Source organism: Ixodes scapularis, unplaced genomic scaffold (assembly GCF_016920785.2).
Source record: "Ixodes scapularis isolate PalLabHiFi unplaced genomic scaffold, ASM1692078v2 PGA_scaffold2__306_contigs__length_199485367, whole genome shotgun sequence".
Lineage (NCBI taxonomy): Eukaryota > Metazoa > Arthropoda > Arachnida > Ixodida > Ixodidae > Ixodes > Ixodes scapularis.
In genome coordinates this window covers 76,041,977-76,064,948 of record NW_024609857.1, presented here as the reverse complement: position 1 = coordinate 76,064,948, position 22,972 = coordinate 76,041,977, and the positions used below count along the sequence as shown (strand labels likewise).

General features: G+C 44.2%; 1 protein-coding gene across 1 annotated transcript; it reads left to right on the top strand.

The window, feature by feature from the left end:
- The first annotated feature begins 16,035 nt into the window (after positions 1 to 16,035).
- LOC115333080 (protein Mpv17) lies at positions 16,036 to 16,620 on the top strand. The gene has a single exon (XM_029995622.4). The coding sequence runs from the start codon at positions 16,036 to 16,038 to the stop codon at positions 16,618 to 16,620; it is 585 nt and encodes a 194-aa protein (XP_029851482.1).
- The last annotated feature ends 6,352 nt before the right edge of the window (positions 16,621 to 22,972 follow it).

The following is a 22,972-nucleotide window of genomic DNA, read 5'->3' as shown; positions in this document are numbered from 1 at the left end:
AAAGGGCACTCCACAGAACCGAAAGGCAATATTAGATTCGCTTCTCGTGTACATTCGGCAAGCGAAGCTCCACGATCGCATTTAGCTTCATCCCATTTAACCCCCCTTCAAAACCTACGTCTGCTTACGCTCACCTGCCAAATAGGGCGCGCTAATCAGCTCATCCAAAAACATACAATAAATTGAAGAATGCATTTGCAGCAAACGGAACGACTTCGTTAAGCGTTCCGCTAAGCTCCCTGAACTACTTTTTTTTTTTTTTTTTTCAAATCTACGAAACTTTGCAGCGCCCTTGATCGAAGTGTTCGCTTCTGCAAACATGCCTTTCGAGTTGAAGACTGCGAAGTCAAATGTGGGTCTTTGCACCTTGGCAAGAAATATTAACCACCTCAAAATCAAGAGAGAGCTCAAGCAATCTTACGTGTGCCTGAATCAATAAATTATCTTTGCATATTATTTTGAATGTATGACCGTTTGTTTGCTATTTATTGTTTTGACAACTCCCCTCTCTCTCTCTCTCTCTCTTTCTCTCTCTCGAAATCTTTGTTTCTTCGTCCGGCCCGCTCTGTCTCCTCTTTGCGTCGATTTGGGTATTGAAGGGGTACTCCGGCGATTTTTTCCGCTACCCAAGCCAACTAGATGTAACTATTCTGAACGGTCAGCCTTTGCCCTTCCTGGCATGCTATATAGGGCCTCTAAACTGAGGATAATTATTGTACAATTGGCAAATGAAGGTAACGCAAAAAAGAAAAACATTAAAATATACCAGCGTTTTTCAGTGCGGTGACTTCACTGGCAGGTAGCCGTGCAGGTCGAGCAGGTAGTCTAAGGAAAACAAATAACGCCTTGTCAATGTTTCGTGCTGCTGCACGAGTTCTGGAGCAAACTTCAAAGGAATTGATTTGACCCCATTAAGCTTTCTGTCATTACTTGGGAGCACATTCTACTGCTCAGAGAGTGAACCCCTGCCTGCTGCTGGCGTCACTGTTTCCGGTAGAGACCTTCTCTTTAAAAAAGAGATAGTTTACCAGTGTGTCGAACCGAAAAAAATACGGGTTCGGTTATGGTTCAGGTTCAGGTAAATTTATTTTGTTCCGGTTCAGTTCCGGTTCGATTAATTCGATCCGCAAACCGGTTCGCGAACCGGTTCGGGGCGCTGAACCGGTTCGCGAACCGGTTCGGAAATTATAAATGACAAATTGCAACATCAAAATAAATTACAAATAAAACATCTGAAATCAGCACATACGAAACGGGATACATCGTGGTGTAAGGCTCAGGGATTTCTACCAGGAATGGTTGCTTTATGTGCACTCAAAGGTTACCTCACCGATGTCTACGCATTCGGATTTCATTTGATTGGGTCCGACGCAGTAGCTGTAAAATCCGCGACCTCCTTACAAACCCACTTACAAGTAGAACTCGCTAACTATCCCGCCACCTCGGCGTGTAAGCAACTGAAGGAACAGTGGGGAGAAAATACAGCTTTCTTTATTTGAACTAGCCTTCGGTAACTCAAATTAGACCCTTAAAGAAGTTTTCATTAAACAAGATACGGAATATGAAAAGCACTTCACCGAACGCCACACCAGAAGGACGTAATAGGATAAATATTAAAATAGAAGAGTTCGCTGTCTCACAAATATGTTAGCTTCTAAGTGCCTATACGAAACCGGATGCATTATTATCAAGCTCCACAGCCTTTTCTTTTCTCATTCCGATGGAAGCAAGCTTCAAGAACTCGCGCGTTCTAGAAACGTGTTATGAAATGAGCACACAGCAGCATTTAGGATTTACGAGATTGTAGAAAAATGAAATCCCGTAACGCGATATTTTTTTTTTTTTTTGCACAGCCTTTTAATTTTTTTTCTTCCGTGCAAGCCGCGACCAGCGCAATACTGGTTCCTTTTTCAAGATTCATGGATGCAGCGTTTGTCAAGATTCATGGATGCAGCGTTTATATTCCTAAGACTGATTGGAGAAGAAAAATATGTAAGCGAGGTGTGTGTCAGTTGACGGCACTTGTGCCGTCAACTGACACACGCGTGGCCGAACCGTTTTGACATGAGCCGGTAACCGTTATTTGTTTTTTTCGGTTCAGTTCCGGTTCGGGTTCATCGCGATAACAATATAACGGTTCGGGTTCAGTTCCGGAAAAAATACCGGTTCGGTTCCGGTTTTCGGTTCGGTTCGGTTCCGGTTCGACACCCTGGTTTAAACGAAATATTTTGCCATAATATTTAGGTTACAAGTTCAGCGACGTTTACTGATGCGTTAAGGAAAATTTTAAAGTAAATCAATGACCATAAAAAAATGCCCGGGTATTTTCTTTAACGTAGCAATTATAGGACGGGCGGCGTGATATTTGTGGCGACGAAAAAGGCCATGGATAAAAATGTCGCTCCAAAGGCTTGCTGTGAACTACAAGTGTACCTCGCTTTAGCAATATATATATGCATATATATATTCATTTAATAAATTAAATGCCGAAGTGACAAAGTCACCCCTTTAAGATTTGGATTATCAAAGCGTGTGTGAGCGTTTCTTTTTTTCAGCTTATCTAGGTATAAGGTTCGCATTAATTAAGCCCCAAAACGCAAGCAATGCCGACTCGCGGAACGGTGCCGGATGGGCACTGACAACATGTGGAAGCAACAGCAATGGCGGAGGTTTTAATCTCAGGTCCTTGGAAAGAAGGGCGGATTTTCATGGCTCTGCGTTAGAACCTACACGTGACACGCAAGCGCAGTCTCGACGACCGGGTGCCCTTGTTGCCGCCACTAAGCCTAACTTGATTGGCCTCGCGTTCTTTTCATCTCCTTGAGAAGTCGAGTGCACCTTCTTTATTTGGGACTGAGCGCTAACAAAGTTTGTAGGGCAAGTTTGCCTGTTGGTTCTGGTTTCTTTCAAGGAAGCAGTCAGCGAGGAACCGACCGAACTTTGAGCTATTGTCTTCCGCGTGCATGCTAAGCTGCGTTTTTTTTTTTTTTTTTTATTATGTTTTTGTTTTGTAATGCGTGTGTATGTCGTTGTCTTTCAGGAGCGCGCTCGGGGAAAAGTGGTTGCTCTTGTTGTCAGATGCTTGAACCTCGAGCAGGATTTTCTGCGTGCTACTATCGATCACTTCTTGCAGACAAAGGAAGAAAGAAAGAGAGGGAGAAAGGATCTCAAGACTGTTCTGCAGAGATCTGGTTGCCACGAAGGCTTTGTTTTCTGTCAGCGCCTGGGTTGTAATTAAAGATAGTCGCGGTGAACGCATGAGGAGAGTCCTGTCGGTGTTGCCGTTCCACTTATTTTGCTCCTTTCCTTTTTCAGTTTTGTTTTGTTTTGTTCCCCATGAGCAGCGGTGCATTTTTAGTTTTTGTTACGACTGTGTAAAAAAAGTTAAGGAACTTTATTAGAATTAAGTTCCACTCCAAAAGTACAATGCAAGTCTCAACAGCTTTCATTTATTCATTCAACTCCCTCTCTCGGTCTATCTCTTTTATTCGAGTGTTCCAATAAATTTGATTGTGTTTCGCGCCTAATGAATAGAACCTTAACAGCAGGAATAGCTTTTCTAGAACAAATTTAGCATATGGTATCAATTAACCTACCGACACAGTTTCACTAATTTATGTTCTGAAAGAATATTTAGAGACACCCTGCACATTTCACGTGCACAATGGGCCACCATATATAGTTGGATGGATGCATACCGCTGAATGCTTTTTAAGGGGTAATGCAACGATTTTTTTTGCGTATATACGGCTTAAAACGAATCCGTGACGATAATGGCCTTTGAAACACGGGTTCGTTTTTCACCACACGCAATAGAAGTCGCAGAAAAAATGAAAGACAAAGGAGCACCGTTCACCCCCTCAACTCCAAGCCAGAACAAGCGGCCACGTGATCTGAGGCCGATTATATGCCGCCAAGTTCATCATAGCCACGCGCTGGGGTTGGGAAAGCACAGGACTCGCGCTGAGTACAAGACGTTGTTGTGGTTCGGCTATTGCCGTAATTGCATCGCTAGGACACGGGCCACTGCCTGAGTTCTTGTCAAACTATTGGTTATCAGGAGCGCAAACCAAGTGCTCACGCAATGCTCGGGTCCATTCTATGAGCCGCATTCAAATAACGTCACTGGGGGATACTGCGACGCCATATCAAGTTTTGCGAAGGAAAGATTGAAAGAAAACGTTCGCTTTTGTCTTAAAAATTACACCGCAACAAAGGAGTTTCATGGTCAGTGACTTTGCGTGCGAGTATAGTTGGGTCAATCTAGTGCCAGCAAGGGAGGGCAGAGACACTCTAAAACGTATTTGGAAATACAAATATGGGGATACATGACGACGACTGTTAAAATACTGATACTCAAATACATCCGTACAAACGTATCACGATACATATCAGAAATACATTTGAAAAGTAAACAAAAGTACTTGGAAATAAAAATGCAGAAATTCATTTCGCCAAAACACTAATACTCACATACATGAAAAAAAAAGCCTTTTTGTAATGTGAACTTTCTTATAACCGGCCAAAAGTTATTATTTGTAAAACCGAAATGCAGCAACTTTGTGCCACAAATCTCATGTAGTGGTAAGTTTAGTAGCTTTTTAAATAGCTCGTTGATCATCCGCTGCCGATTTGGGCACAGTCACGTTAGCGAACAAGATTAAGCGCTTCACAAGTGTCAACAAACACGTGTTTATAATAAAACGAACGAAGACCGTTTTCAAACTGAAAAAAGCTTTAAGCCATGCAAATACTGTTTTTTTGTCGTTGTTGTTGTTTTTTGGTTTTTAATGTATATGAAGACCACGCTTGTATGTGGTAATAGGTAGGCTCCGTTGACAAGGTTTGTACTTCTAAAGCGAAAAACGAGTCCTCCAGTGAAAACAAAAACTCCTACTAATTGGGAGGTTAAGATTGAAGTTGAACTTAGGCGTTCTCGAGCCCGAAATTATTTTCGCATAAAATTGTCATTTTTCTTTTAACATAAAGCTGTGGGTACTAAGCGAGTCTTCAGTAGGTTAGAAATACTTTATGATGCAGAGCAGTTCTCTTTTAGATATATTGCACGCGCGCACGCGTCTTCGAAGCAATGTCACAAGAACCTCTAAATTCGTTTTATATCTACCCAAAACTCCCCAAATGGTCAGCATTTTCAAGTCCCATGTCGGTACCTTTTTTCCGATCACTTCAAGGCGTCGCCTTAGAATGAAATGATGCTTTTTTATATGATGATCTGAAGGAGATAACTTTTTTCTGGCCCTAGTAAATGGGGCTGGGAGAGCAATGTATTGTTGTAAAGCTCGTCAATTCTACAAAAAATAGTATTGTAGATTCTACAAGAATTAGTTACCCAACTGGAGCACTCCGAAAAAAGAGAGTCCCAATTTTGAGGTCATTATGTTCGAAACAAAACTTAGTCTCTTTGATAACAATACCTCAAGGTCCGATTCACTGTACCTTCGACCCTTCTGAAGCACGAAAGGAGAAAGGAAGCAGACTTTGGAACTTTCGCTTGGGGGTTCCTTATTTCTCGAATATTGTAACGAGATTCGTTGGCCCAGGATTGTACGGCGATACGAGGACTACACCAAAAATGAATTCCAATACTAAAACACAAATACTGAATGAAAAATTGTATCGCGATTCATTTTTTTAACTTTTAGTATACATACTAAAAGTATTTTTGAAATACTATCGCGATACTGCCCAACCCTGAGTGCCAATAAGCTCGTGTAAAGTGTAAAACATGCCTTCCGAATATCGTTCCACGGCCCCTTTAATCGGGTGGCGGCTCGTGCCACTTAGTCAGTGTTTTAATATGAACAATTTATCTTCACTTCAAAGTTAAGCCTCTTAACCACAAGACTTCCCAGACTAAAACATTATGATCCGCGTAACAAAAACGCGCCAAAATGGTCAGAAGAAAAAAAGGAAAACGTTTATCTTTTTTTTTTTTTTTTTTTCACACTATGCCAGACTTTTTATATATCTATTTTTTTTCCCTCGTAATTCTTGGGGATTTCTTTAGACCAGTCAAGCCTATAATATGTCCCCCTGGTCGTATAACTCACCTCCACAAGTGGCATAAGTGTAACTTTCACGGCTTTTTTTAAACAAATCTGTTAAAGGAGCTGTGCAACGATATTCAATTGGAATGTTTTTCTCTCTACACTAGCTTACTGGCACACCTCGGACTCCAGGATACTCACACGCAACACCATTGGCCAAGAAACTCCTTTGTTGTGGTGTAATTTCAAGGACAAAAGCGATCATTTTCATTCAATCTCTCCTTTGCAAAATTTGATGACGTAACTCGGGGATCCCAGTACACCCAAGTGACGATATTTGAATGCGGTTCATAGATTGGACCCGAGCATTGCGTGGGCACTCGACTTGGGCTCGTGACAATTGCTAGCTCGAGAAGCATTCGGGTTGTGACCCGTGTCCAATCGCTGCAACGACGACAACAGCCGAGCCATAACAATGTCTGGAACTCAGCGCGTGTCCTGCGCTTTGCCAACCCCTGCGCGTGGCTATGATCAACACTGGCGGCATATAATCGGCTCCAGATCACGTGGCCGCTTGTTCTGGCTGCGAGTTGAGGGGGTGAACGCCGCTCGTTTTTCTTAAATTTTTTTCTGGGACTTCTATTACGTGGGGTGAAAAACGAACGCGTGTTTCATAGGTCATTAACGTTAGGGATCCGATTTAAGCGGTATTTGTGCACAGTACAAAAATTGTTGCATCGCTCCTTTAAGCTTAAAAAAAAAACCTGTAATATATATACAAGGTGTTTCAGAAAACTCAGACCAAATCGCTCCTGCGAAAACCACTTATCGCAACGAAAAAAGGCTTGTGTCGTTTTGGTCCTGGGTCAGGGGCCCATTTAGAAAAATTATTAAAGTCCGAGATAATTAAGATGTTAATTAATTTTGCGTAATTAACTTTTTTAATATTGTGTTTAAGCGCGTGGTTTCAATTAGAAAATTGCTCAGCATCGTCGAAAAACACTAAATCAACAAATTGCAGAACGATAGAAGGCACGCGAAGCATTTTACGGCTCTCTGAAAAACCGCACAAATCCGACGGGTTTTTAAGTTTCGGTTTGCTATCGGAGCGCATCTGGGCCCCGGCGGCACCGCGCCCCGTGGAGAGATAGTGCAACCAACCTCTGCTGCGCTGTCATCGCGCGACGCAGCAGAGGCTGGTCTGAGAACGTGCTGGACCTTATACTTTCTACTGCGCCTGATCTTGCATCCTCTCTTACGTATTTACCTGCCATCAGCGATCACTGTTTACTTCACTTTCACCTAAGCGCTCTTGTATCTGCCTTTACAAAAGCGAAGAATAACTATTTTTTTGATTATGGCAAAGATGGTTTTGAGTCTATAAACAGCGAGTTGGCGCAATTCCTTGGCGTTTTCCTATCCAATTTTTTTAACGCTCTGTCGAGGTTAATTGGACAATGCTCAAATATAAAGTCAATTCCCTTATCAATTCTTTCGTCCCACGTCGCTTTCTTACTAATAGCTCCACGTCCCCATGGTTTAATAGTGCCTTGAAAAGACTTTCAAATAAAAAGAAACGCCTGTTCCGCACTGCTAAGCGTGCAGACACTGTTGAGCGCTTGGCGGCTTATTACAACGCTGAAAATGTATACAGAAATGCAATTAAGGACGCTAAACAAACTTTCTTCAGCCAAACCTTGCCCCGTCTGTTATCAACTGGTGTCAAAATGTTTTGGAGCGTTCTTAATGGCAAGAAAGACAAGGATATTTTGCTTTATGACTCTGATGGCATTGTTATGTCTAACGATGACTCTGCAAAAGTTCTCAATGAGGTGTTTGTACAATCGTTTTCTAGGGATGTACGCTGTTCCATTGTTACTTACCCTAATTATGATTTCTTTCCCGTGGACCCACTTGTGTTTGATCTTGATGGGATTGTTAAGCTGATTGACAACCTCAAAGTGTCTTCATCATGTGATATTGATAATATTAACACTAAGTTTCTAAAGAACACTAAAATTTACAGTGCAATTTTTCTTACTAAGATTTTTGAGCAATCTGTTCTTACTGGTGTCCTTCCTGAAGATTGGAAAACTGGCAAGGTGGTTCCACTTCATAAATCAGGTGACAAACACTGCCCCGAGAATTATAGACCCATTTCCATAACCAGTACTCCTTGTAAAATGTTAGAGCACATTATTTATTCACATCTTGTTAAATATCTCGAATCCAACTCTTTTTTCTCGTCCTCACAGCATGGCTTTCGTAAATTTCTTTGTTGTGAAACACAACTTCTTGTCTTTACTAACGATTTATTTTCATTACTTGATCATGAATCAAAGGTTGACTGTATTTTTCTTGATTTCTGCAAAGCATTTGATAACGTTTCTTACCAACTACTACTCTCCAAGCTTAGCAAACTCAATCTTGACCCTCAGATATTAACTTAAATTGAGTGTTTTCTTACTAATCGTTCTCAGTTTGTTCATGTAAATAACTTTAATTCTTCGGTGTCTTCTGTTACTTCTGGAGTCCCTCAGGGCTCCGTTCTAGGTCCTTTGTTATTCCTCATTTACATCAATGAATTGCCGTTGTGTGTCTCATCATCGCTCAGTTTGTTCGCGGATGGCTGCGTTATTTATCGTAAGATTACTAATGATCCTGACTCTCTCTTTCTTCAAAACGACTTAAATGCTGTTCTTGATTGGTGCAAGCCGTGGTCCATGACACTTAACACTAAAAAAATGTAAAACAATGAAAGTGTCTCGCCGTAACACTTCGCCTTTTATCTATCGTCTTGATAATGTTTCTTTAGAGTGTGTGACTTCATATAAATACCTCGGTGCGCATATTACTTCTAACCTCTCCTGGTATATTCATATTAACCACATCATTGCTAATGCCAATTCTGTTAGGCTACCTAAAACGTAACTTTTCTTTAGCGCCAGTTTCTCTCAAACTAATATTATTCAAATCTTTGGTTCGCTCAAAATGAGAGTATGCAGCTTCAATCTGGGATCCTGGTCAGACGGCGCTCACTTCTCATCTCGAGTCAGTTCAGAACCGCGGCGCTCGTTTCATACTTAATAATTATCACCGGACAGCTAGTGTATCATCCATGAAATCTCTTCTCTCCTTGCCACTGCTTTCTTTGCGCCGTAAGTGTTCTCGTCTATGTCTTTTCTATAAAATACACAATTCTAACCCCATTCTTAAAGAGAAGCTCTTCCTCGTCCCACCTTACGTTTCTCCACGCATTGATCATCAGTACAAAGTCGGCGTTCCTCATTCTCAAACCTCAGCCTATCACGATTCTTTCATTCCTAGGACATCACCAGTGTGGAACCACCGTCCGGCGTCATTAATATTATTACCCTCGCTAGATGTGTTTAAAAGTGCTGTTACTAATTATTTTTGCGAAAGTGACCCGTGACTTATAATGTCTTCTATTACTGTTTGTTGTTGTTGTTTTTTTCACTCACTCCCCTCTGTAACGCCCCCAGGGCCTTGGGGGTATGTAAATAAATAAATAAATAAATAAATATTGTGAATCATATTTAGCCTATTTTGAACTAGACGGATATATTTCAAATTTCGTTGAAGTATCCCTTTAAGCGAGTAAAATTGTTTAGCCCGTTGGCACCGAATTAGAAATGAATGCCCAATGTCCCATTCGGATCATATATTCATAATTTTAGTATGGTGACTGCAGAGCAGACGCCGATACGGAGACCAAACACGGTTATGCTCGCCTTTTTCTGAGTTTGATTAGAAATAGAGGAGAGTTTCAGAGAACCAAAGGAACCTAATAAATATTGACTTAATATTACTAGTGCTTTGCCCTGTGGGTCTATACTCCGTGCACTAGTTGTTTGCTGTACAGGCAAAGGCAACGCCATTCAAAGAGAGAAACACCGAGCGCTAGGAAGGTGGGACGGGAAAGGAGGGCAATGAAGGGCGAGGGGACAAAGGTTAAGAAGGTAGCGGCAAATGCCCCTCAAAGGGAATCAGATGTCCCTCCGCCACCTCCGCATCCAATAGCGTCCCACCGTTTCCGCGACGTCGCGGCCAACGCGCGAGGAAGGGCTTGCCTTTCTGAACATATTTGCTTTATCTTTCGACTTTGACTTAGCGTTGTGGAAGCCACGAGAGGGAGATTAGAGTTCTCCCCCACCGACGGAAACAAATACGACTTTCGGGGATTAGCTTCCCCCCCGATGGATACAAAGGCTGCTTTCAGGGGCTCAAATCCCCCTCCGATGAATACAAAGGTCGCTTTCTTAAAAAGTGGGATCGGAGACAAGTGGGAATCCATTGAAGCGAAACAAGGAGCGTTTCCAGTGAACTCTTCTTTCGACTGCGGAGGGATTTGAAACGGGCGCATCACACTTGTGGGAGGAGCTTCTCCTACCTTCTTGACTTGTAACCGACTATAGGAACGTTAGAAAGGAGAGGAGGTTTCTCTACTCCTCCCTAGCCTTCCTAGTGCTTGCCCTTTCTCCCCTCGCCTGGAGTTGCCTTCCCCTGTACTGCACGCAACTAGTGACACGGAGTGTTGGCGACTCGAGCGAAATCGACGCCGCGTAGTGGCAACGCCGAGAAGCTCAGGAGAGGCGGTCGTTTCGACTCCGTCGACTGCTATCGCTGATTGGTTCTCGTAGGCAGCATAGAAACAAACATCGCTTCTAGTATTTTTTTCTGCTTCCGCCGTGTCATTGCTAAGCACTGACTAGAGAATGTTTCCACCGTCAAACAATTGCTTTGCTATCATATATAAGTCCAATTTAACGCTGCAGTGCAAGAAATTTACGGTGATCCGCATGGCTGAATGACGAAAACGATCAGCTGCTTTCGTCCACCATTTTTCCTGACCAGCGCGCCGCTTATATTCGCTGGAGTCGCGATATTCACGACTCCGTCTGTTTGTCATACTCTTGCCTGTCGATACAGTACGATGACTCAGAAATGTTACTAACGAAATGTTTCAAATTGTGAACAACCACAATTCTAACAGAGTCCTTATTGAAACAAGAATCCGTAATGACGTTTAGTTATCATTCATCATCTGAATTACAGGAGCGCCAGTCTAACTGTGTACAACAGAAACGGCCGTGCTAGGAATATACAGATGCACCTGCGGTTGTTCACTTTGTTCGTCACGCGAACTACTTTACTATTTAAAATTTTAATGAGACCACGCATTGTTCCTTGTGTCACTACTTCAAGGAATGCTTCTTTTCTCTCTCTCTCTCTCTCTCTCTCTCTTTATACTACGGGTATTAGCCCCGAGAAGTTCGCGTGGCGCCCCCTTACGGCGAACCGGGGTGACGTCACGGTGAGGAGAGAATTTTTCGCCGACTCGCCCCGCTCGGCCTGTGGAGGCTGCGACGACGCTAGCTGTCGGCGCGCTCGTTTCTATTTCTATTTCATTTTTTTGGCATGTTTTTCTTAGGAAGTGTCAATTTTTATATGTGCCTTTATTGGGGTATGGCCTGTAGCTAGAGCTGAAACTTCAACCAACATTTTAAGCATGCTTGACAGGGCAGGCAACGCATGAATCGCAGCTGGTATATGAAAATAAAGAAATATGGCCACAATTGCAGGAGCATCATTATAGATCTACATCTCGCACAATAAATGCTGTTGATGGTCTGAATGAATTGGCAGGTTATGTGTACCATTTTTTTGTATCTCTGCTTTTAAACAAGATCGCCGAAGCAGAAAAGCTGCATACTCCTCGAGCAACATGCTAAATACAGTCTGGGCCATGGGGAGAGAATCACAAGTAAGACAGCCCAAGTGCAGGAGCAAAGTAAAAAAACAAGGAACCTTTATTATATACAGTGCTCGCATTTAACCTTTGCTGGATTCGGATAGTATTTCAAAGGACTACACGGGTGGTATTTGTGGACTTGTTTATATCAACCCTCAAGAAATGTATAACAAACGTAAGCGAAGATGTCTAGCTCGTTATTAGTCCCTTAAGCCCTAAAATTGAGACTTTACTTAAATCGAACTGCCCCGAAGCTAAAGTACCAGAAGCTTTCTCACGCAGACTGTCGCCCTTCACAGGTTTCACATGTTCTGCTACTAGTGCTGCATCTACCGCTGGACAGACGTTCGAATGCTTGCTTTTACTCCTGTTTTCCTCTGTTGTCAGAGAGTCCAGCTGTAGGGAGTTTCGAGGCTGAGGAAGCTTTTGGGGGCCTGCAGCAGTGTCTCTTTTAATTGGAAATGACAATTCAGACTAAACGGTGTATTTTTTTTTTAATATCCAAGGCTGGAATAAAGAATGTCAGGAAAAAGTATAAACATTCCAAATTACGGCACCATTGCTGTGCATATTTTGGGCAGTTCAATACATATCATACAGGCAACTGGGGGCACTTCGGCCGTTTTTGCTGCTACCATACAAACTAATTTTCAGTAATGTTGCATCTTTAAGAAATATGCCTGCATACGTGTATAAACTATATAATTAATTCACGAAGAAGCTACATTTACGTAAAACAGCCCTGTTCCACGAGCACTTCGAAGATCATCAGATGCAGGGTCTTTAAAACATCTGCGAACCAGGGCATGCAGAGGGGAAGCGCAAAGTCGGGGTCGCGAGCTAATTTGCCGACCACCCAAAGGCCCATGATATAAATGCCACTTCAAATGCCTTGAAAGCGGGATGTAATATCGTCCTAAATCATGAACAGGCAAGAAACAGAATTCCAGCGTCTGAAACACTTGCGCCACCGCTTCACCGACCCTTCGCAAGATTGCCTTATGTCGTGTGGACGGACGGGGAGGTTCATCTGCGGAATTGCCTCCTCCGATAGCTTTCGGGATTTGTAACCCAATTTTAAAGATAAAAGGGGCAAGCAGGCTTTTAAAATGTACGGAAGCACGTCAATATCGGCCTAACTCAACGTTTTGTACACCGGGTACACGAAGTCCAGCTCCTCGAAGAGCTTCCGAGACACAACACCAAACCGGGAAACCGGTGCTGGGAAGCGAGCCGATGCGAGGTCGCGGAGCGGAGTACTCCCCCTGACGTCACGGTACACCTCACCCAATCAGGGCGCTGCGACCGCAGCGACGCTTGTGTTCGCTCTCGGGGCTAATAGGGCTTGACGTTTCCTAGGGCTGATTAAAAAAGTGCCCGGAAATAATCACCAAATCTTTACATTTTCGTCGAACCAGTTTTAGGTGCTAAGCGAATTCGTTTCCCTTCTCGAGGAGCAGGGGGAGGATAAAAAGCTTTCGAAAGTGCTGTAGGACGTAATGGTGGGCAAGTATAGGGAAAGTGTGGCCATCGCTCACTTATGCAAGTGGCCGAGAGCAGCCCCATGATGCATGCTTCGTGTCCCTATCACCATGGTACCATCGGTAAGCTGGCAGCAGCGCCACAGCGGTAAAAAACGGCTGGGCACTTGATCGGTTAACGTACCGATTAATCGTGTAATGCTTTAATCACGATTATATTTTACCGGTAAGTCGGTTAATTTTTGACAAACAAGAAAGTAAAAATTCAACGCTTTCACCACGCAGACGTGGATGAGTACATCTGTATGAAGGCAAACTTTAGGTGAAATGTTGATATAAAGTAAAGCTGTAGAAGCGAGATTTGAAACTCCCAAGAAGCGGAGGTCATACGTGTTCGGCCCCCCCCCCCCCCCCCCCCCCCCCCTCATCCCGGAAGTTCAGCCAGCGAGCGCGTACTACAGAGGGCGCTTCTCCAGCTATCATCATCATCGTTTGTGACGTCAAAGGTAGGACAGGCTGGCACAGACCCGGCAGATCTTGAATCCCTCGACTCGTCTGCTCGCTTCATGCGCTGTTTGAGTTACGCGCGGCAAAGCCTGTTTCACGCGTTGTGTTTATTTGGTGAAGTGATATTTGTAGTAGGACATTTTATCAAAGCTTGAGACATGTCGCTATACTGCCGGTTATGGTGGCTATGGTGACGACCTTGGTGAACTTTTACGTGGCGGTGCGTCGGCGGTAGCACTCTCCCTCGGAAGCCGGTGCGCGTGCATGCACTGCGTAGTCGTCGTCGGTACCGTTATCGAAAGAACGCAATTGCACGCCATCGAACTGTCAGACACGTCGTTAAAGAGATGCTGAACCGAAATCTGGATTCCCCAAAACACGCGGCTAAAGCGTGCAACGGGATGCTACAAACACCAAAACATCACTCATACAGCCATATCTCGAACGGATGACCGTATTTTTTTAAAAAAAGAGGCGCATTTGGCAGGAATGTTGACGTCATGTTTTTCCGAGAACGAGAGGGAACGGCCTCGTGTCTTCTCCGCCTCGCGGCCTTGAGGGAGCGAAGCGAAGAGAGGAGGAAACTAGGTATCTTGGCGGTCACGCGCCTCGTCGGCCTGGTTCAATCTCGACTTCTTTTTCCAAAAATAAGGCCGCCCATTTGGGATATCGCCTGACTAGTAGTGTTGTAGGGATTGTAGCGTCCCGCCTACATCTCCTGCATTGTTTTTTTTTTTTTAATCCAAATTTCGCTTCACCATCCCTTTAAAAGGTTCAGAAGCCTCCTGCTTCTCAAACCCTGGACTTCGCAAAAGCAAAGGGAAAATTATGTACCACCCAAAACTCGACGCCCTGCGGCTCCGCTTTCCCGCACCGCGTTAAAACTTTTTTTTTTTTTTGTATGTGTGTTATGATTTGTTTTGTTTGCCAGCATGAAGTTGGTTGGCTACGGAAGCCTTTGGTTGATTGCAAGGGTCTTTATCGTAACAGGTTTTCTACTCATGGATGTATACAGCAAGTGCGGCGAGCCAGAAAACGGTCGTACGAAACGCACGAACATAGCAACAAATGACTAACACAGAAAATGAAAGACGTTTACAAGTCTCTGTAATGCAAACCTAGGAAACTAGAGCGCAGCTCTTGAGGAGGTGGAGGGGAGGGTACGGAGAGGAGGGTATGCCCCTCCTCCTCCTCTCCTCCTCCTGCGCTCCGCTGACCAAAGGTTCGCGGAGCGCACTTTCGGTCAGCGGGGATATGACGTCATGTAACATGAAGTCATGTGACGTCATTTCCCCCAACTAAATTTAGCGGGGAAACTGAATTGGTGTTGAGGTCTCGTGACGTCAATTTCCCCGCTAAATTTAGCGGGGAATCTTAACCCGTTAAATTTAGCGTGACACGACTTCGCATGGCTTCGTGTCACGTTACCTATGAACAAATTCAGTTTCTCCGACGTACCATGACCTCAACACCAATTCAATTTCCCGCTAGATATAGCGGTAAAATTGACGTCACATGATCTCAACACCAATTTAATTTCCCGCTAAATTTAGCGACGCGTTTACACCGACAGTGACGCCGCCAAAGGCGGAAACGGGTGCCTAAGAGCTGAGCTCTAAAAATAAATAAAAAATATAGATTATAAGAGATAAATGGACACCTACATATTACCAGAGTTACACTGTTTGTATTTTCGTATTTTCACGTTGTATTTTTTAATGTATGTATGTGCATTAAATGTACTATGTGCGACCAGTGAGCACGTGCTTGGATGAATATGTCAGTGAAAAGAGAGCCGACAATTTTTATGGAAATGTGATGTCGCCATCTGGCAGATAACAACAAAAAAAAAAAGCGGTAATTTTTCTCTTGCGCGCGGTGTATGCTGCCGGGCTATCGCTGCTCTCAATACCGCCATATTTGTAATAATAATTGTGTTGTGTGTATGTTTATACGGTACAGCCGCCAGATTTATGTCAAGTACTGGTATAGTTAATTGCAATAAAAGTATATTAATATTTTTTGCGCTGCATGCCCTCTCCGCCGTGCGTCTTCCCTCACTGCCCACGGACGCGTCTCACGAGTTTTAATGACAAAAAGGGCCAAAGGTTGACACGTATTGTACGTACTTCCGTGGCTCGGTACAGCTGAACATGTACGACTACCGCCAGCTGTTTGCTGGAGCGGAAACCCCGCAGATGCTCAGTCCTGTACATCATAACATGCGGTTCGCGAGGCAGCAGAGAGAATTAACTCCTGCTCCGAGATGATGCGAATAGCCTCGTTCTACGACGACCTGCTCCACACCAACCCAATGGGCACGCGGATTGCGAGCATCGCCATCGTGAGCCTCGTCGCTAACCTGCTGTCTCAGACTGTGACCCGTGGTGCGTCCGTCAGCATCGACGCTCGACAAGCTGCTGGAAGCTTTGTCACCGGACTCGTCTTCACGGGTCCCGTGCAAGTGCTGTCCTTCGTGCTCCTGGAGCGGCTCGTGGGAGACGGTGGCTTGACCGCTACGCTCGTCAAAGTACTGCTCAGTCAGCTGTTCGTCAGTCCACTCGTCCTCCTGGGCTACATCGCCGTGAACGGCGCTCTGAAAGGGTTGTCGTGGGCCGCCATCCAGCACGCCATCAGGACGAAGTACGTCTCGATACTCAAGACGAGGCTGGTCTTCTGGCCGGCGGCCCAGGGACTCATATATCAGTTCGTTCCCAAAGACTACCGCCCCCTGGGAATGAGCGTGGTCGCCCTCTTCTGGACCACCTACCTGTCCTGGAAGGCCAACGGCCCCGGGGCTCCTACGCAGCTGTCGGCGAAGAGCAGCGTCCAGAAGCAGCGGACACAGTGAACTTTAGCGCAAGGCGCTGATCACCTGCCCCCATAGCTGATGGGGTTCGTTATTACTGATAGCGTGTTGACTGTGAGCGCGTCCGCGACATTTTGCAGCGTTCGTTTGACAAGCGCTATCGTCATCCTTCTTCCTGTTTAGCTTTCATACTCTTAGTAACAAAGTCAAGAACTAAAGACCGTTAATAAAGTATGTAAAAAACAAAAACAATTGGTGTTGTTGTTGTTGTTGTTTTTGCTATGTGGTTTACACGTTTAAAGGGACCACGAAGGCAGTTTCGAAGTTTTATTCGACGATTGAAATGGATGTCAGGCACGTCTCAGATACTGTTGACCAAGTTCTAGCCCGCACAGAAGTTTAGGTGCCGAATCAATCGAGCAAACAGGCGCAGTTAGGGTGACCACCCGTCCCGCGACTCGCGGGACTGTCCCGCATTGAGGGCTCGTGTCCCGCGTCCCGCAAGAAATTCTCAAATCTTCAAAATGTCCCGCATTTCATACTGTCGTAAAATTCACTCTGCAACTCATGGCGCTGCCGAACAACGGGGCACGGGGAAGCGTAAATGTCGCTGATAATCGTGTGAATCGCAATGGTACACCATTTTCTATCCAAGCATTGTGGGAAGCAACCGTCGTTCTTGAAAAAAGAACCGACGCGCATGCTCCGTTGTGCCTCACCCCTTGGCAAAATATTCTAAAAAGAATTGCTCACCAAAAGTTTCAATATAAAATATTGTAATTGTTTTAAAATCAGTGTGTCAACGCGAAAGGGTTGCTGTAGATTAGAATATAATGTTAAACATTTGTGTATGACCATGTAGATAAAAGTAAGCGTTGACAGGAAACAATAACCCGAAAAAGATTACTGTTTCCTATTTCCATTTGATGCATTGACATTTGGCATAAAATATATATCACTGGGAGTGAAAATTAATTGAGCTTAATGGGCGCAATACAGGTGTATAAACAGCACAGGATATTAAATGTGTTAACAGAGCCTGGGTTCGTGGTGCGTGTGCTAATAAATTTCCTCTACTCCCCCCCCCCCCCCCCCCCCCCCCCCCCCCCCCCCGCGTGTCCCGCATTTCGCTAGCAGGAAGGTGGTCACCCTAGGCGCGGTAATAATAGCGCCGGGAACGATGCCTGAGACCCCACCGAGGCGGCAACAGAGAGGTGAACTAAAGTGCGCCGTCGAAGCGTGACGACAACGGGCTCCTCGTCCAGCGATTGTTTCAAACGATAGACGCGCTCTTGGTTTCGATTTCGGTGGTGAGATGTGATGAAAAATTTTTATTTGAACGTTGGATAATCTTTTGAAGTTGTAGTTGGGAATTAATAGGTTTCATACCGTGTGTAAAAGCATAATCTGAAGTGATCCCTCCGTTTGTCACTGGTTGAACGCATCCCGCACTGCTACCTCGGGCGCGTAACAAGCATCGAACAACCATGGACCAAAAAAAAAAAAGAAAAGAAAAAGGTACGAGCGCCGGGGGCGGCGGACTTTTGGTTTTGGTTTTGTGATTGGTGAGACATAAACGCGGCATGTCTCACCAATCATGCCGCGTTTATGTGCAGTAGTAGGTTGCGCGAAAGGTCGGCTAAAGACGTGCGGTCGATCGGGTGACGTTAGTTTGCATAAACTGCCGACCGATGCAGCAATGCGCAGCATTTGGTTGCGCGCCGTCGTCTTGCGTAGAGCTGTGGACAGCGGTGCCAGGATTTGTTCGTTGCATTTCCGACCAGAAGACTTTGAGCAGCACCTTCACGTCAGCCGGAGTCTGGGTAAAAACATGAAGTTCCCTTGTCTGAGGAAAGACGCTATTCCCTCACTTTTCTTCACAGACCGCCGTGCACCAGAGCGAACCACGGGAACCACACTGAGTGTGCACTAAATCCTACCGATGCCGACAGTGCTCCCTAACGTCACTTCTCTTCCAGAGGCAAAAAAGGGAAGAAATCTGAATGTTTGTTTCGGTTTCGCAAATTTATTTGCAGGTACCACAATAAGAGTCACAACGTTCTAGAAGAAATTGTGTGGCATGCCAGGACCCCAATGCTTCCGAAAACACCTTCTTTAAACAAAAAAATTAAATTGACTTCATGGTCCCTTTAAGGACGTAGAATATCTCCATGTGGCAGCTCGCCTAAATTTTCCTACCACGAACACGAGAAGGTTTACGTGCGCGAAAACGTGCAGGAATGCTCTCCAAAGCCTTCGTTGTTTTGATCATTCGACCGAGAAAAACGTCACCTGAAACATGGAAGTATAAAAGTATATACCTTTTCTCATTATACCTCCACATGCCGCATTTTTTCTCGGTAAACCAAAAATCGCCATTTTTGATTTTTCTTCTTTGGAACGGAAAAAATAAAGAAATAATAACGGTTTGGTTCGGTTCCGCGGTTCACTGAAAAATAGCAATATTGTTTTTTCTTTTGTTTCCGGTTCCACGTGATACATTGGCATACACCTTTCCTGGTGCCGTCAGAAAAATTAATTGATCGACAAAAGTTCAAATAAAAAAAACATCCAACTTCCTTTTTATTTTATTTTTTTTTTTTTGCACGTATTTTTAGTTTAAGCTTCAGGAGCACCCAAAGTCAGGAACTTTGGGTCACGAAGACACTTCAATAAATATATTCCGTTTTATTTTTTTTTCATGACTGTTGCGAGTATGTGGCCTGGACAAAAACAAAGTACACAGGGGCACGTGACGTCACCTACGCACGTAGACCGTCAGAAAGGGACCAATTAAGTAGCTCCCATGTCGAGTAGCGCAGGAAATACTACTTGGTTCTATTTAAAAAAAAAATCATCGATGAATAAGGCTGATGTTTAATTGCAAGTGGAATTGACCAGCATCTTTTCAAGAACAAACTTTAACAGTCAGGCCATGCCAGTTTCAGTGATCGAAGTGCGGCGCCATTTGCGCCAAATAGCGCAGTGAACGAACGTCTGCTACATCTTGCGCCAAAATTCCATTTTTCCTAAAAGTTGCGCTACACCTGTTCCAAGATGGACTTAAAACAACACAAAAACAAAACAAACATGTTTTATTATTGGTCGACTCGAATATTCAGAGGAGTAGAAGGAAAGAAAATTGTACAAATATGAATTTCACGGCGTCTCTACTCACCGTATAGTTTGTTTCGTCTTAGGTCAGAATACATTCGAAGGCTCGGAGATATACAACCACAAGCACACATGCTAAAAGCGCATGTCACAGGACATTCGCTTCACTCAGATCGTTCAGCCGATGGAAGAACTCGTACAAGGAGATGACGAATGCCATGATATCGCGCTTTGATGCTGCGAATCAACCGGCCGGAGCCGTTGATGCCGGGCATCAAACGCTCTGGCCGGCGCTGTATGGTTGATCGCTGACCTTGTCTACGTTTCCAGGCGATGTCGTCGACGTCAGGAACTAAGGGTCCCGACAAAACTTTGCGAAATAGTAGGATTGCCGATTGTGGCTACTGTGATAAAACAAAACCAGGGTATTGTACTCCTGGTGGGATAACTCGATCGTCGTGTCTGTCACATGCCTACGTTTCGTGACTGCAAAGTAGCGTGGCACTTGCGCCGCTCGTGTCCACCTTCGCCTGCCCTCACCAGCGTGCGCGTGTCGAGCTTCACCGCTTTGCACCGGAGTGCTAGGAGCAGCGGCTGACATAGGGCAGCGCTTGGGTTAGTGCGATAGGCAAATTAATCTCTAACTAAATTAAAAAAAAAAAAAGAACAGTAGAGAAAGAGGGAGAAGAAAACAAGTGTCTATATATAATTAAGACAAACCCCGATACTGGGAGTAGACGAAGGAGGACACAACACACAGAGTCTCAAATACAGCTGTATTTTATTTCACAAACGTTCGTGTTTATATATATGTGAATGAATACGGTAGTTGCCGTGCAACTGTCGATCGATAGGGCAGCGAGCTTTGACGTAAGTCTGGTTCCTGAGCCGTTAAAGAGCAGTGTCTCCTTTAAAGCACAAGTGTAGGCTCTTATGATATTTTTGGGTGGTTGCATTTGCTGTTTATGGCATTAGAGTTTTTACTTTTTTAGCTTCATTGAACGAGCGGGACGCATATTTATTGTTAGACATATTAGCGGATATGCTGGTTTTCGCTGGCCTTCTACAGAAATTACATTTACGGGCTAAACAAACTACCGAGTGTAAAATGGAGACGGGAGAGAGGATTTATCCCAATGAAGTGTTGCGCTGTGATTCACTTTTGAACCATTTTTTTAATACCCGTTGTAAATGAAACCTACTCTTACTTGAGCCTTCTTTAAGGATACTGTGTTCGCTTTATGCCCTATCTATTCCTATAGCAAACGGTAATAAGTATTATGCTCGAGTATCAAAGAGGAACCCTTGACCACTATATCAATAAACTCCTTGAGATGCAAGCAGTTTTTCATTTTCAAGTGGTCTGTTAACAGATGTCGGCATCTGCTACAGAAACATTAGTGGCTACTACAAACCAATATTTTGCACAGAACCTACTGCAAAAGGTCAAGTGCCGCTTCCATCACTGCAGTTTATTCTGTGCAAAGGCTCATTCACACTGCCCCATTTTCTTCCATTAAGTTAAGTTACGTATAAGTCACCGAAACTTTAGTGTCTCGAATGTCGCGTGCACAGAGGTCCCGGTTACTTCAGCGTAATATTCCGTAACGTAACTTAACGTAAGAAATGGGGCAGTGGGAACCACCCTTTAGAAAAGGTTCGCTTGGGTACGCGTTATTTTAGGCCAGATTAGATCTGAGTACGAAGACTCATATAGATTAGAGTGAACAATTTCGATTTCTCCTTTCTGCATGAATCTTCGCCTGCATCACGGTGCTGAGTATTACCAATGATGGTTAGGAAAGCACGAGTTGATTGTCGCTCAGTGTCTTTTCAAAATGCAGACTGAAAGGGCTTGTCCTAAAACTTTCTCGGCACTTTTAAAGTATTATTGCTTTTAGCTCAGTTGCGTCGTCATTATATTGTGAAACATGTTTCGTAAGCTATATTTCATGGTACATGGCGAGGAAGTTCCCATTCCATGATTTTATACACCCTAATTAAATCTTTAGTTCAAAAGCACAAATACGATTCAAGTTTTAATACTGCGATGCAAGGTTGAACCAATCGCGGGTATTTTAGCGACCTACCACACATTGTGACAACAATTCGATTCGGGTAAAATATATGTGACTGAGATAAACAAATATATGTTGAGTCGTATAAACACGACGTTTTGTATGTTAATTTAGATTTTATTATACTGATTCGCCAATATTGAAAAAAATATATAAATCTTTTTTTTTAAATAAAGATGTATATTTTAAAATAAAAAAAAAAATCAGCGGAAATAGAGCCTATTGCCAAAACAAAGCGGAAAATATATTCTCAATATATTTCTGCTTTCCGGCACTGAACCGGAACTGTACCGAAAGCAGTGAACCCGAACCTCAACTGAACTGATAAGAGTTTCGGTTCGACCAAGGAGATTAGAAGGGTAGGAGGGGGCATGACGTCAGCCGTGTAGCCTCCACAAGCCAAGCAAATACTAGCCAAGCTCCCTTGACGCCTCGCCTCTTTCTCATTTTCGTGAGGGTAAAAGCGCTAAAAACAACGGACGAGTAAAAGAAACGAACAACACAGAGCGCTACTTGCAACTGAAGTTTATTCTCAGAAAACACACATATATATACACCGTAAAATCGCGACATGTACTACAGAAATGCGACATCACCCAATCAGTGTTCGTCTGTCCACTATCTACGTACTTTACGAAAGATTTTAAAAACGCCACCTCAGAGCCAAACAGGGCTATAGATGGAGCGCTGACACACGTTCCTTCAACGCACTCAGATATGAAAAAAGCTTCGGATACCTCCCTTGTCATTTTGTTTCGGTTTCGGGCCAAGATAATGGTGTTGTCAAACTTCGGGACACACCCACATCTGTCATAGTGCACAGCCAGATTTCCCGAGGGCGACGATCGAACTGACAGTGCATGCTCCCTGAGCCTATCGGGTGGTCCATATCACATGAGCGAATGACATTTTAGCGAACAGCGACGTTTGAGCGAATTAACGTTTTAGCGAATAACGGGGGCGCGCGTTAACCCACCCGCCGCGCTGCGCTTTACGCCGCTTCGCGGCGACAGTCTGCGGCAACTCATTACAAAAATGTGAACCCATTTGGCCCACCCGAAAACGCCGCTTCGCGGCGTCCGACTATTCGCTAAAGTGTCATTCGGTAAAACGTGGGCGTTCGCTAAAATGTCATTCGATCAAGTGAGTGCCTCCCGAGCCTATCATTTATACAACGTCCCGATTGGCCTATGTATACTTTG

Coding starts and splice junctions, on each gene's coding strand:
- LOC115333080 (XM_029995622.4), top strand. CDS start 16,036: ATGATGCGAATAGCCTCGTTCTACGACGACCTGCTCCACACCAACCCA.